The following is a 20,874-nucleotide window of genomic DNA, read 5'->3' as shown; positions in this document are numbered from 1 at the left end:
TTAAACCCCGCGTATTTATAATTACTGTTTTTAACCTGTATTCAGCATTTCAATGCAATCCTGAAGGGAACTTTACTAAAATTGGGAACATATCTGATGTGTGCACCCCTTGTTTCAAAACAAACAACTCGCCCTTGTTTGAAAGCAGCTGTGGTAACTCGGGTTCTCTTAAACGAATTGAGTCTGATTTTGTTGGTTCTTGCTTGTATGTTATTTGAGGAGGCAGGCGTGAAAGGTATGATTTCCTAAGTAGGAGACTGGCTTTTGCTTTCTTGTGTTGTGCTGCAGTGCGCTGTGGCAAAGCCGTGCTAGAGAGCTGTTGTGTTAAGCAGTTGTGTGGGAAATCGTGTAATCGAAGTGGTGATTTAATGTGACAATTTGAGCTTCACGTGGAACGAGGGACGGTGCCTTTCCACAGCAGCACCCCTGCTAGCTAGTTCACCTCAGGTGAAACTTGAGAAACAAAATCACAGAAACTCCTTGTGGATGTCCTCCTTCCAAAATGGCCTCCTCAGGCTTGTCTTAGGCGTTAGAGACGTAATGGTGGAAGCTGGGACGCTTTCAGCATGCGTCATGTGCAGTCCTGCTGGATGAAGCCCTGAGCTTCGGTTGCCGGCCCAGCTGTACCCTGACAGCTGTGTGGTGGTCCTGACACCGTTCCCTGACCGCAGAGGTTGAAGCAGCAAATGGGAATTTAACAGCAGGCCTTTGGTTTTCCATGGCACGTGCTGCTGGTGTGCCTATGTGTAGAGGGTGCTGTGGGTGGTGGCTGTCTAAGCCCTGTCTGAGTGACCCCGGGCGCTCTTTCTGAAGGAGCAGCTCCTCTTCAGGAGAAGGCAGCTCGCTGGGGACAAAGGGCAGGGCTCCCAGTGAGACCCTAAGTTGGGAAGCTGTGGCCTGGCTCCTCCTGGTTAGCTCTAAGGGAAGCTGAGCTGGGTCTCTGTTGTCAGCTCCTTCCTGCAGGACTGCGGCTGAAGGTAGGTGTGCAGGGAGCAAAAGGTTTACGTCAAGTAGCTGATTTTATTTCGGATGTGTTCACTGGCAGTCAAGAAAAATAAGTAGCTTCCCAAGGGGTGTTTTTGGCAGGGTAGGCAGAAGTCCTAGTGACAGAAGTCAGTTAATTGTAAAAAAGTCTGCTAATCTGAGAGACACCAGAGCCTTCCAGTGAAGCCCGTGAACACCTCGTCCCTGCTGGTGGCTGCTCACTTACATTTTCTGTCTTTGATCTGAAAATAGGAACAGCCTTGCAACTGTGAAGGGATTGTGCCTTGGGCTGGCTATCAAAGTGTAAGAACGTCTTACCTCTCTTCACTGAAGCAACTAGTGTAAAACTATCAAGCTGCATCTCCTGTAAGCATTGCTTTCTTGGCAGTGCTGCCCAAAAGAGGGCACCTGTGGTGTTAGCAAGATGCCTGGCATTGTTCAGTAAGTATGTACAATATTTTGGTCAGAGATCGCAGATATCTTTTCAGATTTTAAAAGTGCTGAGCGGTGTTAGTCTGAAACCTGAATTTCAGTTCTTCAGAGTGTTTTTTTTCCCCTCTCTTTCTGTGGAGTTAGTGTAGTGACTGACTGCAAGAGTTGATCTGTGTGGTTCTGCAAAAAAAGTGCTTTCTAGTGAATGTGAAAACAGCTCCTGATAAGCAATATTTTTCTTGTCAGTTCCAATAGTATTATCTTGGTAGCTGCATGACTCTGTAGTGAGCTTTCTCTGGAGAACCTCAGGGATACCATTGCCTGCTCTTCTTTCATTTCACACTCGTGCAGCTATATGCAGTGCATGAAGCTCTGAGCGCAGTGCAATTTTGCTCTGGCAGAAGTTACCTCCTATGTTTCTTCTCAGAGCCTTCACTATTGACTTAAGCACTAGGTCATTGCATTCCTTTCAAGGTGAAAAGGAATCAAAAGTTTGTGTGTTTTGTTTTCAGCTGTGAAAAAGTGTAGCTTGCCACAACCAGAAGTGGAAAATGCCCTCCTCAACAGCTTTCAAATTGTTTCAGACAATCCATGTGTTGGTTTACTGTCACTTCACAACATCAGGTTGTAACTGCCAGAACTCTGTGTTTGAGGCTTCGAAGTGATGTCTTGTGGCTTTTCACTTTACAGATTTGTAGTAGCGGCAGCTTCAAGTTTGTCTTCAACTTTATTTGTGCTGGTATCTGTCTCTTTTTAGTGTTACTCCTGCAAGAGCAGTTGTAGCAGATTACCATCATATTGGTTTTGTTGGTTTCAGAGTTCTGCTTTCACTAGCTGTCACAAAAAGCTATTGACATGAAGAGGCTAGCACCTTATAAAAAATTGCCAAATGGTACAAATATAGCAAAATTGAAGTTTGCTCCAAGTGGAAAGGTTCATATTACACTGGAGAGTTCTGTGTGACTACACTGGAGTGGCCTTGGGTAAATTCTTCTGTGCATGCTATCACCTGGTGATAAAGCTAAAAGACATAAAGACTTTTTGAACTGTTTTGATGAAGCATGAGTGTCCATGTATAAACTAATCCTGTCATCAGGTAGAAAGTTCCCTCATATTTGTGGCGTGGTGCTGTTGGGGAAACACTGCTGTCATGGTCAAATGTAAAGGGGCTACTGGGACCTGTCCCCTGGTGGGGAGGGTTATTTTGTGTGCTTTTTTGTTGTTGTTCAAAATATTGAACAACAATGACCTGTGTAGTATTTGCATAAGCTTTCCAGCTGTGTTGCTTTTGAGTTAATTTCCCATCAAGTGGAGCCTGCTGGAAGCTCTCCCTGTTCAAGTGACTGGAGGAAGGAGTACACTTCAGGCACGGTCTTCATTTCTGGCAGAGCTTAACTGAAGCTTCATAACAGTAGTGTGAAAACCACCCTTATAATTAATTAAGTTGGCTGGTAATTAACCTGTTTTGTTTCTTTCTTGCAGTATGATTCAGAGAAGTAGAATTTGTGCTTCTGACAGTTATGATTAAAAAATAAACCAACCAACCCCATATATAATGGCTAGTGACAAAATATCCAAATTCATGAAAACAAAGAACATAACGTATTCCAAATCTCTAAAGGAATTAAATGGTGCACTTATGTATCTTTTCTTAAAGAGTAGAGCTAGCAATGAGGTTTTAAAGCAAGCTGAGAAAGGTAAACCTAAAACCTCCAGCAGCGATGCTTCTACAACCCTGAATGGAGACCTAGAGCAAAGAGAAATGCTTTTGCTATCTAAATGCGTGGCATCGTCAGCTTTCCCTCTTTTCATGGAATCTGCATAAGCATGTGATGTGAACGAGGAAAAAAAGGCATTTTTTTGACTGATGAGAAATTACATGCTATGAATTGCTGTTTAAATAAGACGACATGAGAAGAAAATTGAAAATCTTCTGTGATTCCAGGCATTCACTGATTAAATTAAAAGATCTATCTGTACCTAAATGTAGCAATAGTCAAGATTTCAGTGGAGAAGGAGAAAGCTGAGTTGTTGGATGGAGTAACAGTATTTTTTTGGATACGCAACTGTCTTGTGAATCTGCCCCACCAAGTAAAGGTTGGTTGAGAATGGGGGGAATCATTCTAGATGCAGCCCTGGCAGCCGTAGTTTGTGCTGTGTAAATGGCAGGCGGTTGGTTTTACAGAATTTTATATGAAGTTTTTTGTTGCCTTATGCTTTTAGATGCGGAGGATGAAAAGCTCCCTCTAAGCACCTGGCAATAGTTTCACATTTATCAACTGTTTTTAAAGAGCTGGTGGCTCTAACTGTTCTATTAATTTTAACTTGGGTGGAAGCAGTGTTTTAGGTTGTATTGTGTGGCATATTTTGACAACTTCCAGATGAACCAGCCATTGAAGACCGTTCCATGATACAGAGTTGTTACAAACCAGGAAATACCACTAGCGTGGCAGAAGAACTGGGGTTCTTCAAACGTTGGCTAACCTGCAAGACAGATCTATGCGGTCCTCAAAATAAATAAATAAAAATAAATAAAAAATATATTTTAAAAAACGAAGTACTCTTATTTACTTATCTTGCATTCTTCTGTACATTTCCTCCTTTCCTGTATGAGGCCCTCACTAACCAGCTGTGTGCAGGGGGCAGTGGTGGACCTGGCAGCTGCTGAAGGTAAAGGAGGTGAGGGCAGAGGGAAGGTGCTCTGTATCTGTAGCTCCTGTGGAAGATTTGCAGGGGTCCAGGCCAGGAACCCAGCTGGCTTTTTGTCATCGTGACCTTGCTGAAATGTCTGGGATTTCCAGAGTCCAGCCCGTGGGGGGACAGGGAGGAAGGAAGAGGCATTGGTAGCTGAATGGCTCCCAATGCAGAGCTGCTGGGACTCTGTTAAGGCATCTGATTCTCCTCAGAGTGCTTTTAATTTGAAAGCTTGAGTGAAAATACCTCATTGTTTGTTAACTGTTTAATTGTCGGTCCTTATAGCTGATGGGTCAGGAGGAGGGTTGTAGGAGCAACCATGCTGGGCAGACATTGCTGTTAGTTTAAAAGGAAAAATAAAAACCAAGGAAACAAGGCAGGAGAGTTACTTTTTCGTGGGGGCTTTCCTATTTGGCTGTAATCAACTTTGTTTACATCCATGAATTCAAATGATTTTGGACAGATCCTTGACAGAGGGACAGCTGGAAATGTCTGGAATGGCTTTCGGTGGGGACCACTGCCCTCTGACTGAGGGGCAGGGTCTTGGTGTAGGCAGGTGAACTGGTATCACTCAGGCTGCAGTTCCCATTGCAGGTTTCCTCTAAACTGCATCTTCACCTGCAAGGATGTGCCCGAATGCTCAGAAAGGGAAAATGTGTATAGAGGCAGCTAAGTCCAATAGTGGTGATACGTTTTGCAGGCTGAAGTACTGCATGAAGAGGTTGCTGTTAAAATAATTCCAGTGTGTGTGTGTCCTGGTGGGGAGAAATGTCTTTTCTTTTTTTTTTTTCCATGTCCCAAATATCTTTTGACTCAAATAATGAATCGCTTTGCAGTTTATATCTTGTACACACAATGTTTTGATATGGCTGTCTAGTCAAGTTTGTCACTTGACTTTGGGAGTTGTTTTCTGTGATAAAATGCAGCGTAAAACTGATGTAGGCTTTTTAGCTCTTAAATTTCTTGGCAATTGTTCCTTGGGGTAAGAAACTAAATATTACAGTAGCTTATCAGTGTGGTCTAGCTATTTCTTCCACAGAAGTATTGAAAGCCATAATATCGCTTAATTTCTAACAGTCTGGATGTTTTTCTCCAACAGGAACTGTTCTTATCAGAAGCAGCAATGGCCAACTAATGCTGGTATCTCAACAAGCAATAGCACGAGCACAGACTCAGCCACAAAATAACACAAGCGTACGACCGTCTGTACCTACCAGCACACCTGCAGTCAGAATATGTGCTGTACAGGTAACTTCTCTCACGGGCTTAATTTTATGTATCTGTGTGTTACACGTTCATAACAGGGTTTGCAAGTAAGCTATTAAGGGTTAACTAAGCATTTGAATGTTTTCTGAGCAGCATGGTTGGTATGTTTCGCACATGATCATTGTGCTTTGCTTTCTCAGTTTTTCAAATTGCTAGTCATTGCATATGGTATAGTTCAACTTAAAAATTTCCTCTATTTTGAGAAAGAAGGTGCTTATTAAAAAAAAAAAAAGCAACACCACCCATACTACCTAAATGTTTATGGCTAGTATAACTGCAACCTGTCAGCCTTATGGGATACTTCTCTGAAGCAAAGTGAAGCTGAGTACCTTTCCCAGGTCCCCAGGATTTTCCTTCTCCTTCCCTAAGCTCTGCTGGCTTTTTGCTTCCATCTTTTATAATGGTAGTCAGCACACAAAGTAAAAGTAGGTCCAAAAAAGTAATCGTCCGCATAATACTCCCCAAATGCTCATCCTTTAACCATTTTATTCTGATTAGGCATTGTGGCTAAATGTCCCTGAATATGTTCTCACGTAAACTAGTAGGCAAATAGCTGCGTTGAAAAGTGCTTTAACAATATGGGTTGTATGAATGATACTTGTCTCATTACTGTAAGAGCAGGTGTCTTGGTTTTTATTGAACAAGAGCAGGTACTAACTTCAGTGCCTGTGTTTTCTGCATGTGCATAATTGTTACTTATGTATTTATTCTTTTTTAAGAACTCTGGCACCCAGTTACTAAAGAAAGCAGTAGTTACTCCTGTGAAAACATTATCTCAAACAACAAATGCTGTGGCTTCTACTGTTCAGCCACCTGCTGTAATACAGGTAGGTAGCAGCTTCATTGCACAACGGAATAAGTAATGGAGAGAACTGGAGAAAATATGAATATATTCTTGTAATTTCTAACTCTAATGTGGTTTTCACTAACCTGATAGCTTTTGCTCTTAACTTAATAATGCTTCTGCCAGCACATTTCAGATTTTCCCTTACTGCAGTAGAAAGTGCTTGCAGAATATCAGTGAGCAATGTGTAAAATAAATAGTTCAAAGAACCATTTCCAATGCATTTGTGCCTTGTGATTGAGCTCCTTTAAGCTCTAGATGAAGCTTTTCTGGGAGATGGAGATTTCCTAATACTTTTTTTGTTTGGGTTCCCTAATTTCTTAGGGGGGAAAAAGTGTATTTGAGATGGTGCTGCGGGGAAGATAAGCTGGCTGCACCAGTCAAGCTGTTTTTCAAGTTTGTACTTTGGATACTTTTTTTTGTTTTTCTCATTAAAGGCTGAAGGAAGATCATAGCTGAAAACCTCTGTGTATTTGGTAGACAGATTCCAAAGATACAACTGTAGGTAGACAGTGATTGGAAATGCCACATTATGTTTAGATTTTTTTTTTCCAACTTACTTCTCTTTACCAGAGAGAAGTGCTGTAGGACTCTTTTGAATAGACCCTTTCTACCTGTAGAGCATGACAGTTCTAGATCCAGTTCTTCCTCTGTTCTTGCGCATCAGAGTTCTGGATATGCGCGTATAATGACAATGCTTCTTTCTGCAGCTAAAATATACTGTTATCCCTGGAGAAATTTTCCTTGTACTTTTTTTTTTTCTTGTAGAAGAGCTTGAAGGGGACTGGTCTATAGTGGTTGACCAAGCAGTCAGAAAATGAACAAAACCCCCCCATGTTGGATGCATGTTCTTGACCTTGAGTGTGTTTGAAAGATGGGGAGATAAGTTTGCTGACAGCAGTAACTAACAGTCTGATTTACAGATCTGTCCTCCTGCTGTTTTTCTGTATTAGTAACTGAAAATTACTTACAGCTCTGTCTGTGATCTTTTCTCTCTTCCTTCTCACTACAGATGGATAATGTTGGGCTTAAAGGGGAAAACCCAGAGATCTCTTAATACCTTTTCTGTTTTACTACAGGTGGAAACAACACATGCTTCTTGTCTAACAATAACAGTAACCTGTCTTCCTGACCTATTTTTATTTTGGAATTCTAGCTTGCAAACCATGTGTTTATGGTCTCTAAATAGAAGTCTTTAGGATATAAAAACAATAGTCATCTATTGTACTATGTGGGGAGAAGAGAGAAAGATTTCTTACAGCTGATGTGAGGATGCATCCCCACAATCTAATGTGAATAAATGTTGAGGATTATCATGCTATTAACTTCTCAATTTTTAACTTTGATCTGTCTTTGATGTGGTTCTTCTGTACGTTCTTAGTTCAGTTTTGATATAATCAGTTCAACTTGTGATTTTCTGAGATATTTAAAGAGCTAGTATTTTTGGCAAGGCTTCTTTTTTTGGTTGTAGAAACCTGACCACTTCTAATGAGCATGGGGCTGGATTTGAGTAGCCAGAAGGATGACTCTAGGGAAAAATGCATAATGCCGTTTTGTTTTTAACAGCTTCCTCAGAGCCTGCCTGTTTGCAGACTATTACAAACCCCTCTGTACAAGGCTCTTTTATAATAAAGAGTAAGTAGGTTCGTATGGATACATATTGCTATCACAGGGCTGCTTCAGTCCTCAGCCTGGGGCAGGTGAGATGAAAGAGGTCTGACAAGGGAGCCTGTGTGGCAGGTTGCAGGAACTGCCTGGGGAAGGAAGGAAAGGAAGAGCCCTTGGGCCTGGCGTCCTTGGCAGCTGTGTTGTTCATCAGTCCTAAAAGAACTTGCTGGTGTTAATTTTGAGTTTTTGGAGGTAACGGAAGAGGAGTGTTGGTGTGGAAATACAATGTCATGACAGAAAGTGGGAGACAGTGGAGAAGAAATAGTACTTGGCTTGATTGTCTCTCTTATCCTGTGCTGAGTATAACTTTGTACACTACTGCATGCAGAACTCTCTCCTTTTACTGACTGCAGGATTATTCTTCTCATCCACAAAAGCATATGTTAGCTGTCATTCCTGAATGTTTGAGCTCAGAGGTTGGACAAAATACCTGTACTTTTTTTTAAAATCTTTTTACCTTCTTCCCAGATGGGATAACAGAGTTGCAAAGTATCTAATTAGCATCATGCTGGGGCACTTTCATTTAGATGCAGAGCACTTCTCTTGAAATGACTTCAAAATATGCAGGATTAATGCCATTTTTTTTTTTGTGGTGACTGTTTCTCTGTTGCTCAAAGTGAGAATGAGAATTGTCAGTACCGAAAAAGGTTGAGGGCAGATGACAGAAGTTAATTCCCATATATTCATCGTTCTGGGAAAAGGGTCAAGCAGACTTCCCGTTGTTCCCTCCCTCAGCTGATGAAATACTGTTCTGGTCTTGATGTGTAAACACACTGGACTTAGCAAGAGAGCAGCTCCAGCAAACCTCATGTTTTCGGTTTTTAAAAGCCCAAGGCATTGCAGCTTGACAGGTCTGTACTCTGTCCCCTTCCGTCTTCCTCCCTTCCATCTGTTTGTGGGATTCTCGTGCCCAGTTTGCCTCCCTGTGGTCTTAGAGCTGTTGAGCCTCATCCTTGGAAGAGGCAGTGGTGGTGGCAAAGATCCTGCAGAGAGCTATTAAAGTGTTACCAACAGTGGGAGCCGAAGCTGGAAAGCTTTCTGGTAGCTGCCTGCTTCTTTCATGTCAAGCTGGCAGCGGCTTGGGGAGGTGTAGGGGGGAGAAGGATCCACCCAGGAAACAGTCTGACAAAAGTGCCAGTGTTTTTGCTCTAGCTTTAAAGGTTGACTCACTAATTTTCCCTGTTCTGAAGGGTTTAAAAGCACTTTGATATTCTACACAAACTCTATCCAGTTCTGATTTGATATTGTTTTATCTGTGATAGGGTAAGCTGGGCATTACCATCTTATGAGTAATGGGTGCAGGAAAAAAACAATACTGACTTTCAGGCTTCAAATCTAAACTGGAATTTTTGCTTATTTCTGTTTTCTGTGAGGTCAAACTATGGCTTTTTAGTTAACAAGCTGAGAAAATGAAAAGTGTGCTTTTTTTTTAGAAATGAAACATTTTACTTGTACCGTTATATCAGAAGAACAGGTTTTTTTATGTATCTGAAGTATTAATACTCATGTTTAGTAGGTTTTCTTTGGCAACTACTGTTTTTCAGCCTGGTTTGCAAAGGAGAAAGGCAATTTTATCTTTTGCTGTAAACCTTTGCAACTCTTGTGCTGCTGGAGTTTCAGAATCTGTTAATAGATAAAGAGGTTTGAAAAAGACCTGAAAGTCCCATAAATGAGTTTTGAAAGGGTTTGTGTCTGGGCAGATTTGAGAGAGATCCAAATTGGTGCCCACAAGGAAAAAACAGGAAGAACTTGGGTGCTCTTGCTCAGCTGGCTGCTTTCGCTGGCACATGCATCCTTCCAAAGTGGACAGAAGACATCTTCGACCTGGTGCCTGCATGATAGGAAACGTAAGGGACATTGCAACTGGGAGAGGAGCTGCAGGGGAAGAAGGAAAGATAAATAATCACTTGAAGTCATATTTTATCTTCAGAATAGTATAACTTGGCTTAGAACTAAATTGATTAGTCTTAAACCGTAGAAGCTTGACAAAGTTAAGGAGTAGGTTTCTTCAAGACAGCCTTAACCTTTCCCTCTTCTCTTGAAGTTGCAGGCAGTGACTTCAGACTGTGTGAGCCTCCATCCTTCCCCACCACCCACTGACTCAAAAACAGAATGATGGCTGTGCTGGTTTTGTCACTTACTGTATTAAATAGAGCCTCTCAAAGGAAATGAATCAAAAGTTCTAAAAACAATGACAAGATTTGTTCATTTATGTTTTAAATAGTAATCTCGAGTGTGGCGGGAGGATGCTACTTAATATGCTAGCAGAATACAGTATGTGTTTGTCATATTAATCGTTGGTTTAAAAAGTGTTAATTTTTCTATTCAGCCAGCAGCTGCAACAGCTAGTGTTACTACAGTTACTGCTGTAAAGCCTTCGAGTACTGGAACACCTGTAAAACTTCCAGTTACAGGACCACCTGCACAATCCATCTCCCAGAAGGCAGTCTCTGTGAAAGCAGAGGGCACAACAGTAGCACAGACCAGCGCTTCTACAGTAAGGAAAAAAAAATTTAATTAAAAATTAACATTCTCTATATTCATCAGAGGTTGGAGAGCCAATGCAACATCTAACAGTCTTCTCTTTATTTCTGCGCTAGGAGATGTTAGAGAATGTGAAGAAATGCAAGAATTTCCTTGCCACGCTAATAAAATTGGCATCTAGTGGACCTCAAGCCCCTGAGATGGGGCAGAACGTGAAGAATCTGGTGCAAAATCTCTTGGTGAGACTATTTTTTTAAAGCAAAGTGTCATTTTTATATTGTTTTTGACATTGACTTTGTAGTCTTGTTCCTTCTCTTTCTGCTTATGTTTTTTTTTTAACAGCTAAAGAGCTGGATTTGTGGCAGAATATATCTGAGTCTCCTAAGTCTTATAACACTCATTTTAGCTGGATCCCATACTGTATTTTCTCCCACACATTCCCATTTCACTTTATGCACACAGGTATCTGATGACAGGAGGCACTGATAGTTTTTACATAGCTTTTGAGTCTGAGCTGTTTTTTCACGCTAGCGTAGTTTTGGGTCCTCAGTGGCAAGGGTTTTACTCTGGAGGTTGTAGTACAGTACTGAGTCCATTTTACTTCTTTACTCCCAAGACAGCACCGAGTTGCACATTGATGGTGAAGCTCCAGTGAAATAAGCATGAAATTATCTGTCGTTAGACAACAGGATGGAGAAGATAATGTGGTGGCTTGCCAATGTCTCTCTCCTTGCCTTGTGGTGTAGCTCAGCACAGCTGGGTTTTCTCGGTAATAGTTTCTTCTGCCCCTCCTTGTCTTGGCATTTGACCACTGCTGCAGTTTTGTTCCACTTCAGCAGAAGGCTGTGTGCAGGTAGAGGGAGACAACTTTGTGTTACCAAAGGAATATTTCAGTCTAGAAAAGCAAGGTGTAGAAAGAAGGATGATTGCAGGGAACAGATTGTTTTAAGATGCAGGCTTGCAAAAATATTTGATTCCCCTTCTCTTCTTCTGTTGCCTGTGTGTCCCTGCTGGACTATACACTATGCTTCTGTAGGAACATATGAGAATTAATCCTTCTTGTGCTTACAGTGCTTTTTTTCAAAGAACAGTAATTACCAGCCATTAATAAATTGTTTAACAGTGCATTTCTTTGCCTTTTTACAGTATTTTTAAAATGCTGTTCTTCTGTCATTCAGTATGTGTGTATGATGTAAATGCAAAATAAATTAATGTTTCATATGCATGAGGGAAACAAGTAAACACCAGCTGTGAAGTAAAGTGGTCCTTAAGGCAGCATTTCATGGAGTGGGTGTCAAGCACCTTATTTGCACTGAGATGTGGTATACCAAATCATTGCATTTGTGTCAGTGGGACCTCAGCAACCTGTATCTGCAGCTCAGTGGGGTCCAACGACTGGATAGGAGAGCTGCCCAAAGTTCCCTTCTATGAATATCTGGTCCTTAAACCCGCTCCTCTTATCACGGAGCTCCTTGGAACAGCTGTCCTCAGGGAGGATAAGGTTGAAAAGCATAATTTCTCTGCAGATGGAGAGACTGGCCCTAGGGTCCCTCGTCCTTGTGTGTTTCTGTACCTTCCCGAAGGAGGTAACTGCATGGTCTCACCTGGGAGGGTGAGAAGTGGCGGCAGTGTCTGGGGCTATCCACCACCTCAGCCCCATTGCTGATGTGCAAGGGGGTCCCGGAAGGCTGCTGTGGCTTCCTAACCCTCTCAAGCCACTGAAACAGGTGTTTGTGGTGAGGCAGAGCAAAAAGCTTCAAGGAGACTGTGCTTTGTGAGCTGGAGGAGCATTGCTGTGATGGTATGCAAAAGTGATGTTCTGATGTTTGGCTTCTCCTGCTTTAGAAAGAAGGCGTTAAGTATTCTGCTTTATTATGCTTTAGTGAGCATTAGACTGGAATTGTTTAACAAAAACAGCACTGAGTTGTCTTTTGTCTCGGATCTATTTAAATTTTGATCCTTATGCAGATAAACTACCTTTACAGCATAAAGTACTCTTGATGGATTTAAAATATTTCTGCATAAAAGAGATATTCAAAAGGATCAGTGTTACTTACAAATTTGTTTCTATCAGTTCACTTCAGTGAATGGGTGTTTGAACAGATATCCTTAAGTGTATTAACTGCCTGTAGTCGAACAAAGGAATTTAATTTTAAAATAGCGTATCTAAATTATAACATCATTCTATCCTAAAATGTGTTCTTTAAATATACAGGAGGAAAAAAGCATTTGAGAATACTGAAATTGAATAACACCGTGATAATGTAAACTTCCATGAATTGTTAATACACATATCGGGGGGAGGGAGGGAGATAGATTCGGTTATAAATTACTGTTGTAATTATATTTTCCTCTTAGGAAGCAAAAATTGAACCAGAAGAATTTACAAAGAAGCTGTACATAGAGCTCAAGTCTTCTCCACAGCCGTATTTAGTTCCTTTTCTTAAGGTAAGTGTCTGATTGTGGATATATGGTATTTAATGGGGGAAGGAGGACCAGAAAAGAGAGTTTTCAAGTAGTTGTTTGCCCAGATCAGTTGAGGAAATGGTGCTTAGCCTAACCCTATTTGACTGCTGCTCTTGGAAAGATGGAGAGATTTTTGTGGGGGATTTCAGAGGTGTTAACTTCAGTTGTATTCTCATGTTGGAGCATAATTACTCCCCAGTAACTACTGGAGACAAATCTTTTGGAAGCTGGTATGTCTACCGTAGAGCAGCTACGCTAAGATGACCTTTTACTTCCTTAGCAAAACTGTAGCTGGTTTGAATTCTAATACAGAAGAGTGACAATAGAGGCTGTGCGCAGCTTATGCAGTACTTGACCTTAAAGAATTTGCATAACGCTCAATATTCACTCATCTGCTGGCTTCTGTTAACTGGAGGCAGGGTAAAAACCACCCCTTTCTCCAGAAAATGTCTCACGGGCTCCTGCCACTTAGGAAGAGTAACCCGGGATAACTCTAATCTGTTCAAGCAAGTAATCATGAAAATAAGAAAATGCTTTCTTTTTTCTTGAAAGCATATTGTAGAATGGAATTTATTGACAGTCAAAACGAAAATGAACATCTTTGTCGTATAGCGACTGCTAAATCCCAGTGAAAACTTGGTTATATTTGCTTAACTGCAGTGCACACAGTGTTGTTAGACCTGATAGATCTGTACTTTTCTCTGACATTCATTACAGGCACAGCAGAGAATCAAGGAAGAGTGGTTATGTGGTAAAGCTGTGATAGAGGTTTTCTGGAGTTTGCCCTCTTTCTTTGTATTTGACAGTCCATGTAACAATACATCCGATAATGCTGCTATTGCTTTAGATATCTGGTGTTAATCTCTTCAAGTATGGGATGAATATTTTTGTTACAGTGACAGCCTTTAAGTGCTTTGCTAGTAGGTTTGTCAGGAGACTAGAAGTCTCCTCTGCAGGGCTTAATGTGGTATGTCAGTATTTGTTACATTTTTAAAAAATCTAAATTCCTGTTTTTTTTAAATGCCCATGCAAAAACCTAAATAAATAAATAAATCCAGTCTGCATTATTACAGCCGATTGCAGTTCAGAGTTTTGATGTTACTTCCTAGAGCAGCCTGTGCAACAACCGCAGCACAGGCAGCTCTGCTACTCGTGGACGGTTTCATCCTGGCTGCAGAGCGACCAGGCTGTGCACGCAGGGTCAGCACGATGGGCAAAGCTTGTCTTTGAGCTCTGCTAGCTGCCAGGGCAAGTTTGGCTGCAGAAATTGTGAAAGTGCTCTGCCGGAGTTTATAAGTTGTCCCCCAACATGGAGAATTGGTAGGTTTGGTGCAAAGACCCTGAAGCAGCTCCATGGGACTGGAGCATCCATTAGGTTGGGTTCGTCAGCCTCTGTCAGGTCTGTGCTGGCATCACGCAGAGCTGCTGCGTGCTCCTGGGTATCACGTAGGCTTCTCTGGTCTGGGCAGTATCCGTACCATTGTAACGCATGATAAGATGCTCTATCCTTGCTGTACGCGAGATGAACAATGACACAGGAAAACTTCAGCATCATTGTTAAGGCACAGCTGGGATCGAAGTTAACTGACCTCATAGCGTTACCCATCCTTTAAAGCATCTTGTGCTGTGGTTGCCTTTTTTCTGAAACACCTGAAGGGTGTGTAGTCGGTACAGACCAGCCTTACTTGGCACATGCTCTGGGCGGCTGCGGCAGGGCTGAGTGCCCAGTGGCAGCTGGCTTAACCAGCACTTCTCTTTGGTGCTGCCCTCGTTTGGGGGGGAAGTGCCTGTGGCTCAAGTCTAGGCAGAGATGTGATACGGGTCATTGCCAACACATTTGTAGCTAGTAAGGTGGAGTTTTAGGGAGGATTCTCTGTGGAGTTGGCTCTTATCTTTTGAGCTTCAGATTTTTGACAGAGCTGCTGCATGTTTTTGGTTTTGCCTGTTCCAATAACTTAAAAAAAAAAAAAAGTAAATTCTAAAAAACACTGGAAATATGGAAAAAAACCCCTGTAAAGCCAACTTTATTTTCAAATCTGCTGGATGCTTTTGGTGAATAAACTGCATCAAGAGCATGAGGAAAGCTAAGCAGTCTTTTAAAAGAAAGGGAAGCTAACATTAAAGATAGAAGTGCCATGGAAGGTCCAGATGTACAAACAATTTGTTCACTCGATATATTAGCAAGTGAGATAGCGTGTTCCTTTTCATATGAAGCCCAGAGCAACAGCACTGTGCTGGAGACTCTTACAGGCTTCAAAAACTGTCAGGGGAAAAAAGTTTTGTGAGAATATACTGGTAGCTGCAGAAATGATTTCCCCTGGTTCTGAGCCATAACAGATTGTAAATAGTCAAGGAGAAAATCTGTAGAGGGCTGGAAGATTATTCTGTCCATTAACCTTCTCAAACATAGCTGTACTAAAAATGAGATGTTGCCAGATACTTTTACTAATGTTCTCCTGTTGCAGAGAACTTCTCTGGCTTAAGCTGTGCTGCTGCAGCTATGCAGACATTAGTAAAGTGGTATCCCCCCCTAGTGTAGATACAGCTGTATTGGTATACAAGTGCAGGCATCTTCAGAGCTTGCTCCTGATTTTATTGGATAATTTGTAGTTCTCTGCTGGAGGAGCTCAATGGAATAAACACAGCTGTTATGAGAGAGCAGTTTTTTGGCAAAACAAAAAGAATTGAGATAGTAGAATAGTTAAAGCTGGTCTTACTCTGGTGTGTAAGTTCCACATTGAAACAGTCTAAACAAAAGAACAGATTTTGGGATAAATTTCCCTATAGATGGGGTTTGCTCCAGGTAGGGAAGACGTGGTAACTTGATCTTTGCTCAACCTTTGTTGGTGATTCTTAACTTAAACCTTCATCAGTTTAAGAGTACTTGCATTTGTGCTACGTGAATTGTAGCAAAACCTCTTCTTTGGAATAACCAGCTTATTGCCTCCTGGAAAAAAAAAAATAATTAAAACCTGAGGAAGAAGGCTCAGTTGCTAATGTGAGATCTAGTATTCTGGGAGACTGTTCTGGTGTTATAACCATGTTGTTTTCTTCTTGTTTTCTAGAAAAGCATGCTTGCCTTACGGCAACTAATGCCAAATGCTCAAAGCTTTATCCAGCAGTGTATGCAGCAGCCAGCTCCAACCCAAGAAGCTGTTTCAACTTGTACCTCTGCACCAACTCCTGTAGCGGTGGCAACCTCAGCTGTAGCAACAAATTCTCTTCCCGTTATAAAACCAGTGTCTGCCTCTGCAACAGTCGCAGCCTCTCCAGTTATAAAACCAGTCCTTTCCAGTGCACCGGTGACAGCCTCTCTGCAGACCGCGAAGCCTGGTCCTGCCTCTGCAGTGGTGACGGCCTCTCTTCGTCCCGCAGCGTCAGTCCTCACCACCACAATAGCGACATCAGGGCTGACTGCTATCCAAACTGTGAAGCCGGTCTTCACCTCTGCGGTAGCAACGTCCTCTCTCCAACCTGTAAAGCCAGTGCTCGTCTCCGCAGTGGCATCCTCAGCAACAACCCCTCTCCAGCCTTTGAAACCAGTCATCGGCACCCCCATCAGTATTAAAATCTCCCAGCCAAACTCCATCGTTGCGCAGTCGGTGGGCACGCAGCAGGTGGTAAAAGTGAAACAGTTGGTAAGATGAATTTCTCTCCTTCTCTGTACCTGAGCTTCTTTTGCTTTGACTCTTAACATTTTGTCAGGGTGATATCAATCCACACCTTAGGTGTGTTTTTTTTGTCATATGAAGCCACCTGTCATGAGTTAACCAGTTACATTTGTGATAGTTGTGAAATGTTGCACGCTTGCCAAAAAGGTGAATCTAAAGCCACCCTGTAAGCTATGTCTCTTGCAAGATGAGCTGACCACCATTCAACCAGCCTGAACGTCCAGATAGAGACACGAGGGAAGGTGCTTGGACTCCTGGTGTGTGTGCAGCTGGGCTAGGTTGGTATGTGAAAGAAAAGGCAGGAAATGCCTGTGTCAGAAATTGATGATGGGATGCTTACGTTAATTACTATTAGATGCCCTGTGAGGGCTGTGCCTCAGCTAGCCCCCAGGGGTTCCAGTCTCCTTTCCTTCAAAGATCCTGCACTGGATGCTTTGCAGGAATAGGTAGTTTGATCTGTAGTGATATGCTAACTGAAATGTATTAACAAGCTCGAGGAGAGCTCTGACCTCCAGATTTACTAAGACGTGATAATTATGAAGTCATCAAAAAGTCAATTTTTTCTATCAGGCCTCATTAGCTAACAAATTTCAGAAGGAATAAATGCTCTATTAAAACAATACTCTCAAAAGCAATGCGTTAACACTTTTTTTCTTGGCACAGGTTAATTTCTCACTAATGCTAATGTTAAATGCCAGCAAGCTGTGGATCACCAGTATACCCAGCAGAGCAACGTTGTAAAATAAGTTAGGTTTGGTTTATGGATGTTTGAGATACTGAGCAGTGTGCTGTGTCTACCTGCATGTAGTGACCTCAAGAATACTGGGAGAATCATCTCCTTTGGCAGATGACTCTTCTTGAATAGGACTTCCTTGTAAGGATTTGTTCCTTCCAACAACGGGAAAACGTGAGACTTCCTCTGAAGCTAGATTTACTTTCCACAGCTATTGTAGTGTGTGAATTTCCATTTGTAGTTTTGTTATTGTGTAGACTTGATTTCACAGTATTCAGACCAACTGGTGTTTTGCATTTTCCTTTTTTTTCAAAGCATGTAAGGTGGATGTAGTACAATAATAATTTCTTCTAAGTAAACAGCTTATTCTACCAGCTTTTCACCTTTTCAGAGTTGCTGAAAGCACTGAACTATATAGGGTGGTTTCTTTTTATGAGTGGGTTTGGTGTTGTGTTGTTTTGTTTTTTAAACAACTGCTGTTGCATATACACTAAAACTTTGATCGTAGTTGCTACAGCCAAATTGGGAAAAGAATTGCTACCCTTGTTGCCTTCAAGGACTAAATCTGAATTTCCAGCCAGAAGAAAATGAGGGCTGCTTAGGTTGTAAGAGAGCTGGAGAGCAGTTTGTTGGCTCCACAGCGAGCCATGTAATCCAGGGGAAAGACTGACCATCTGTACAAATAGATGAGGAAGCTTAACTCTACGCTGTGGAGTCAAGGCGCTTCTTGAATATCATTTTGGTGAACTCAAGAAATGACTTCTGCCTCCTCCAGTACGGCAGTGTGGCAGCCTAATGAAACTGCTTTTCTGTACTGTGCATTACAAACACTGACTTGCATGCAAAACATGTTTTATCCTCATTTGGGTGGATCCCAGGCAGAGTGATTAAAATCCTTGCTCTTCAGAATAGCTATTTAATTTTGGTCTTGGATGTAGTCGAAGGACTGAATTGACCGCTGGCAGCTCAGCCCTATCAGGAGCTCAGTGTTTGTTCAGGCGACCTGTTAGCACAAGGAGCAAGTTGGTAGAAGTGGCTGCATCTTCTAGGGCTTCCCTGATGACTTTCCTTTTAGAAGGACAGAGGGCCTGTCCACTGACACAAGAAAACGAAGCAGGACCTCCCCTCCCTAAATAGAAGGGTCCTGCTGCCAGCTGAAAGGAAGCACATGCCAGCTGTGCAAATCTGTCTGTACAGTGCTGCCAGCAATTTTTTTCCCTTTCCAGCCCTCGGGGTTGTCTGATGCCACACACTCCCTCTGCATGCCCGTTCCTAATTTGTCTCTTGTGCTTGAGGAGTGGAAAGCAAGCATCTTCTGTGCTTCCATGTGCTAGCTCCATCAGTGATGCTTAAGATTGCAGCTCTGCAGTGGTCTTGTATGAAAAATGTGATGGGAGAGATGCTGCATGTGACCACTTCTTTTCGTGGCACGGTTATCAAAACTCTGGGTCTGTATGGTGGGCACCGAGGGGGCTGTTCTTCAGGGGTGCTGTTGGGACTGGGTTGTGTTGTGTTGTGAGCGTTGCCCGTGGCTTCCCTGGCAGCTGCATGTTCCGTGGGGTGCCCCCCCGTGACCTTATTAACATGGACTCATTTAAGAGTATTGACTTCCAAAGTTGTTTCACCTTAGAAATAAAGCGTGTCTTGCTGTAGTATTGCTTTGTCTCTCATTAAGCATAATAAATGAAAAATTACATTACCGGACGCTGTCTGTAATGGTGATAACACTGCTATGGAATTAGAGCTTTGCTAAGTATGAAGAGCAGGAGGAAAGACCCTGTGCTTTGTCCTCAATGCATGCTTTTGCTCGTAGGGCTTCCTTCATAAAGCAGTATCACTTCTGGTGTACGCTGGTACTTTAACACCTCGCAGCTGATCTCCAAACTTTGCTTTATGAAGGTAGAACAGATTCACGCTATTCAAAGTCTGCACCAGGCAGCTGCCTTTCTTGCTGTCAGCTGGACGTTGCATTGCGCTTTTTTACTCAAGTGTTGCTGCTTTTTATGCTGATGTCTTTCTGAACTTGCTTAAGGTGGTTGAAGGAACAGTCCCTTTTCTTTCTTCTTCAGGCTAGCAGCAAGAAGTAATAGAAACAGTAACACATAGATACGGTCTGTTTTTGTAATACTTTTTCGGGGCATTAGGTCCATGTTGAAATTTCTAGGACTGTGCCCTTTGCCAGTACCAAGGATGTCCAGCTTTTGTAAGTCTAGCAGCTAGAATGGCAAAGAGAAAAACAGCTTTACTGCCAACCCTTCCTTTCTGTTTCTGGTTGATCTAGTATCCTCGGTTACTTGACTTATTTCCCAGTTCCCACCTAGGCTATTGACTTTACATTGCCTATCTCTTGTTCTTTTGCCTGCCGCAGTAATCTTGAATGCTTACGTTTCCTCCTGTGCTGTTTCAGTTTTTTGTGTGCTGAAGATGAAGCATCATTCTCACTGGCGGTAGGGAGGATCTCTAGGTGCATGCCAGTATGGATGCTGGCAGATCCTGTGAGTAGTTTGCCCAAGCTGCTTGCTGGTTCAGTACTTATCTGAACATACAAATTGTGCTCTCAACGTTGTTTTTTGACTTCCAGCCTATGGAAGCTGGATCTTTCAGAAAGATCAAGTTGTGTCTTGGTTAAAACCCCAGTAGAAGCAATTGTTAGTGCCTGTACTCGTTCGTGACCAAGTGCTGTATGTGTGAGACTTGACCCTGTCCACAATCAGTGCCTGTGTTCCTGTGGTTCTTTCATGTGCATACAAACTTGGAGAGATGGATCTTGTGTGTGCTTTTTTCCCTCTCGAGAATTGTCTGTTCTTTGTCTGGTTTTCGAACACCACCTTCAGCTCAGTTCTGCATTTCTGCCTCAATGCCAAGCCATGATGCTGTAAGCAGTAATAACTGGGGGAGCATATTTTCACTTCTTAATACAGAGTACCTATCGTCTTGTGAAGGTGTGATTCTTATGCTGATTGTGTTGACTGATAAATCTGGAATTAGATAACAGGAGGCAGCCTGAAATAGAATAAGTTCTGAAGTACGGTAAACACCAATTATTTAAATATAAACTTGTGTACTTTATTTAGACGACTACTGTACAAGAACTCTTTAGACTTCCTGAAGTTAGAGTAAAAGACTTAAGAGAAAAAGTTTCCTCAACCATTTAAACTCATTGTATTGGCTTTTTGCCCCTAACCAGCTGGGATTCAATCTGAAGATGTTGATAAATTTGTGCTTTTGGTAAAAAGTCTTTCTACTACTTGTAATCAAGAATTTTGCAAAGGATGTATCAGAAGCTGCAGCCCACGTTCTGCTTGCTAGGAGGCTTAGGGCATGAAGCTTTTGGAGATACTGCAATTTTATTGGTTTCCTGCATTTTAATGGCTGTCCCCAAAGAGGAAGAATCTGTCTTTATAGGCTGTGCCTGTAGGTCTGTGTTGTGATGACACCCCGCTGTCTGGTTTTGTTTCTTTCAACTACCTCTTTAAACAAAACTATCGACCCTCTTCCTTTTCACCCTTTAGCAGTGTACCACTGTTTTTGTATAGAGGCTCTGCTCAGTGTAGGTGCTGCTGGTTAGCACTTCGTGTGCCCTCTGACTGGTATGTTCAAGTGTACTTTTGCTTAACACTTTGAAGCTCAGC

The 20,874-nt window shown here is 42.1% G+C and overlaps 1 protein-coding gene across 4 annotated transcripts in view; it reads left to right on the top strand.

Moving 5' to 3' along the window:
* The window catches only part of TAF4B (TATA-box binding protein associated factor 4b), a 70,835-nt gene that overhangs the window by 10,324 nt on the left and 39,637 nt on the right, over positions 1–20,874 (top strand). For all 4 annotated transcript variants that reach the window (XM_083822685.1, XM_083822688.1, XM_083822686.1 and 1 more), the window contains exons 2-7: positions 5,210–5,358; positions 6,096–6,203; positions 10,218–10,385; positions 10,489–10,611; positions 12,731–12,820; positions 15,904–16,476. In XM_083822685.1, coding sequence (XP_083678811.1) covers positions 5,210–5,358; positions 6,096–6,203; positions 10,218–10,385; positions 10,489–10,611; positions 12,731–12,820; positions 15,904–16,476 — 1,211 coding nt within the window. The remainder of the gene's footprint in view (positions 1–5,209; positions 5,359–6,095; positions 6,204–10,217; positions 10,386–10,488; positions 10,612–12,730; positions 12,821–15,903; positions 16,477–20,874) is intronic.

This window comes from Anser anser (assembly GCF_964211835.1).
Source record: "Anser anser genome assembly, chromosome: 2".
In the NCBI taxonomy this organism is placed as follows: domain Eukaryota; kingdom Metazoa; phylum Chordata; class Aves; order Anseriformes; family Anatidae; genus Anser; species Anser anser.
The sequence above is the reverse complement of the archived record's forward strand: the minus strand, read 5'-3'. Positions and strand labels throughout refer to the sequence as shown.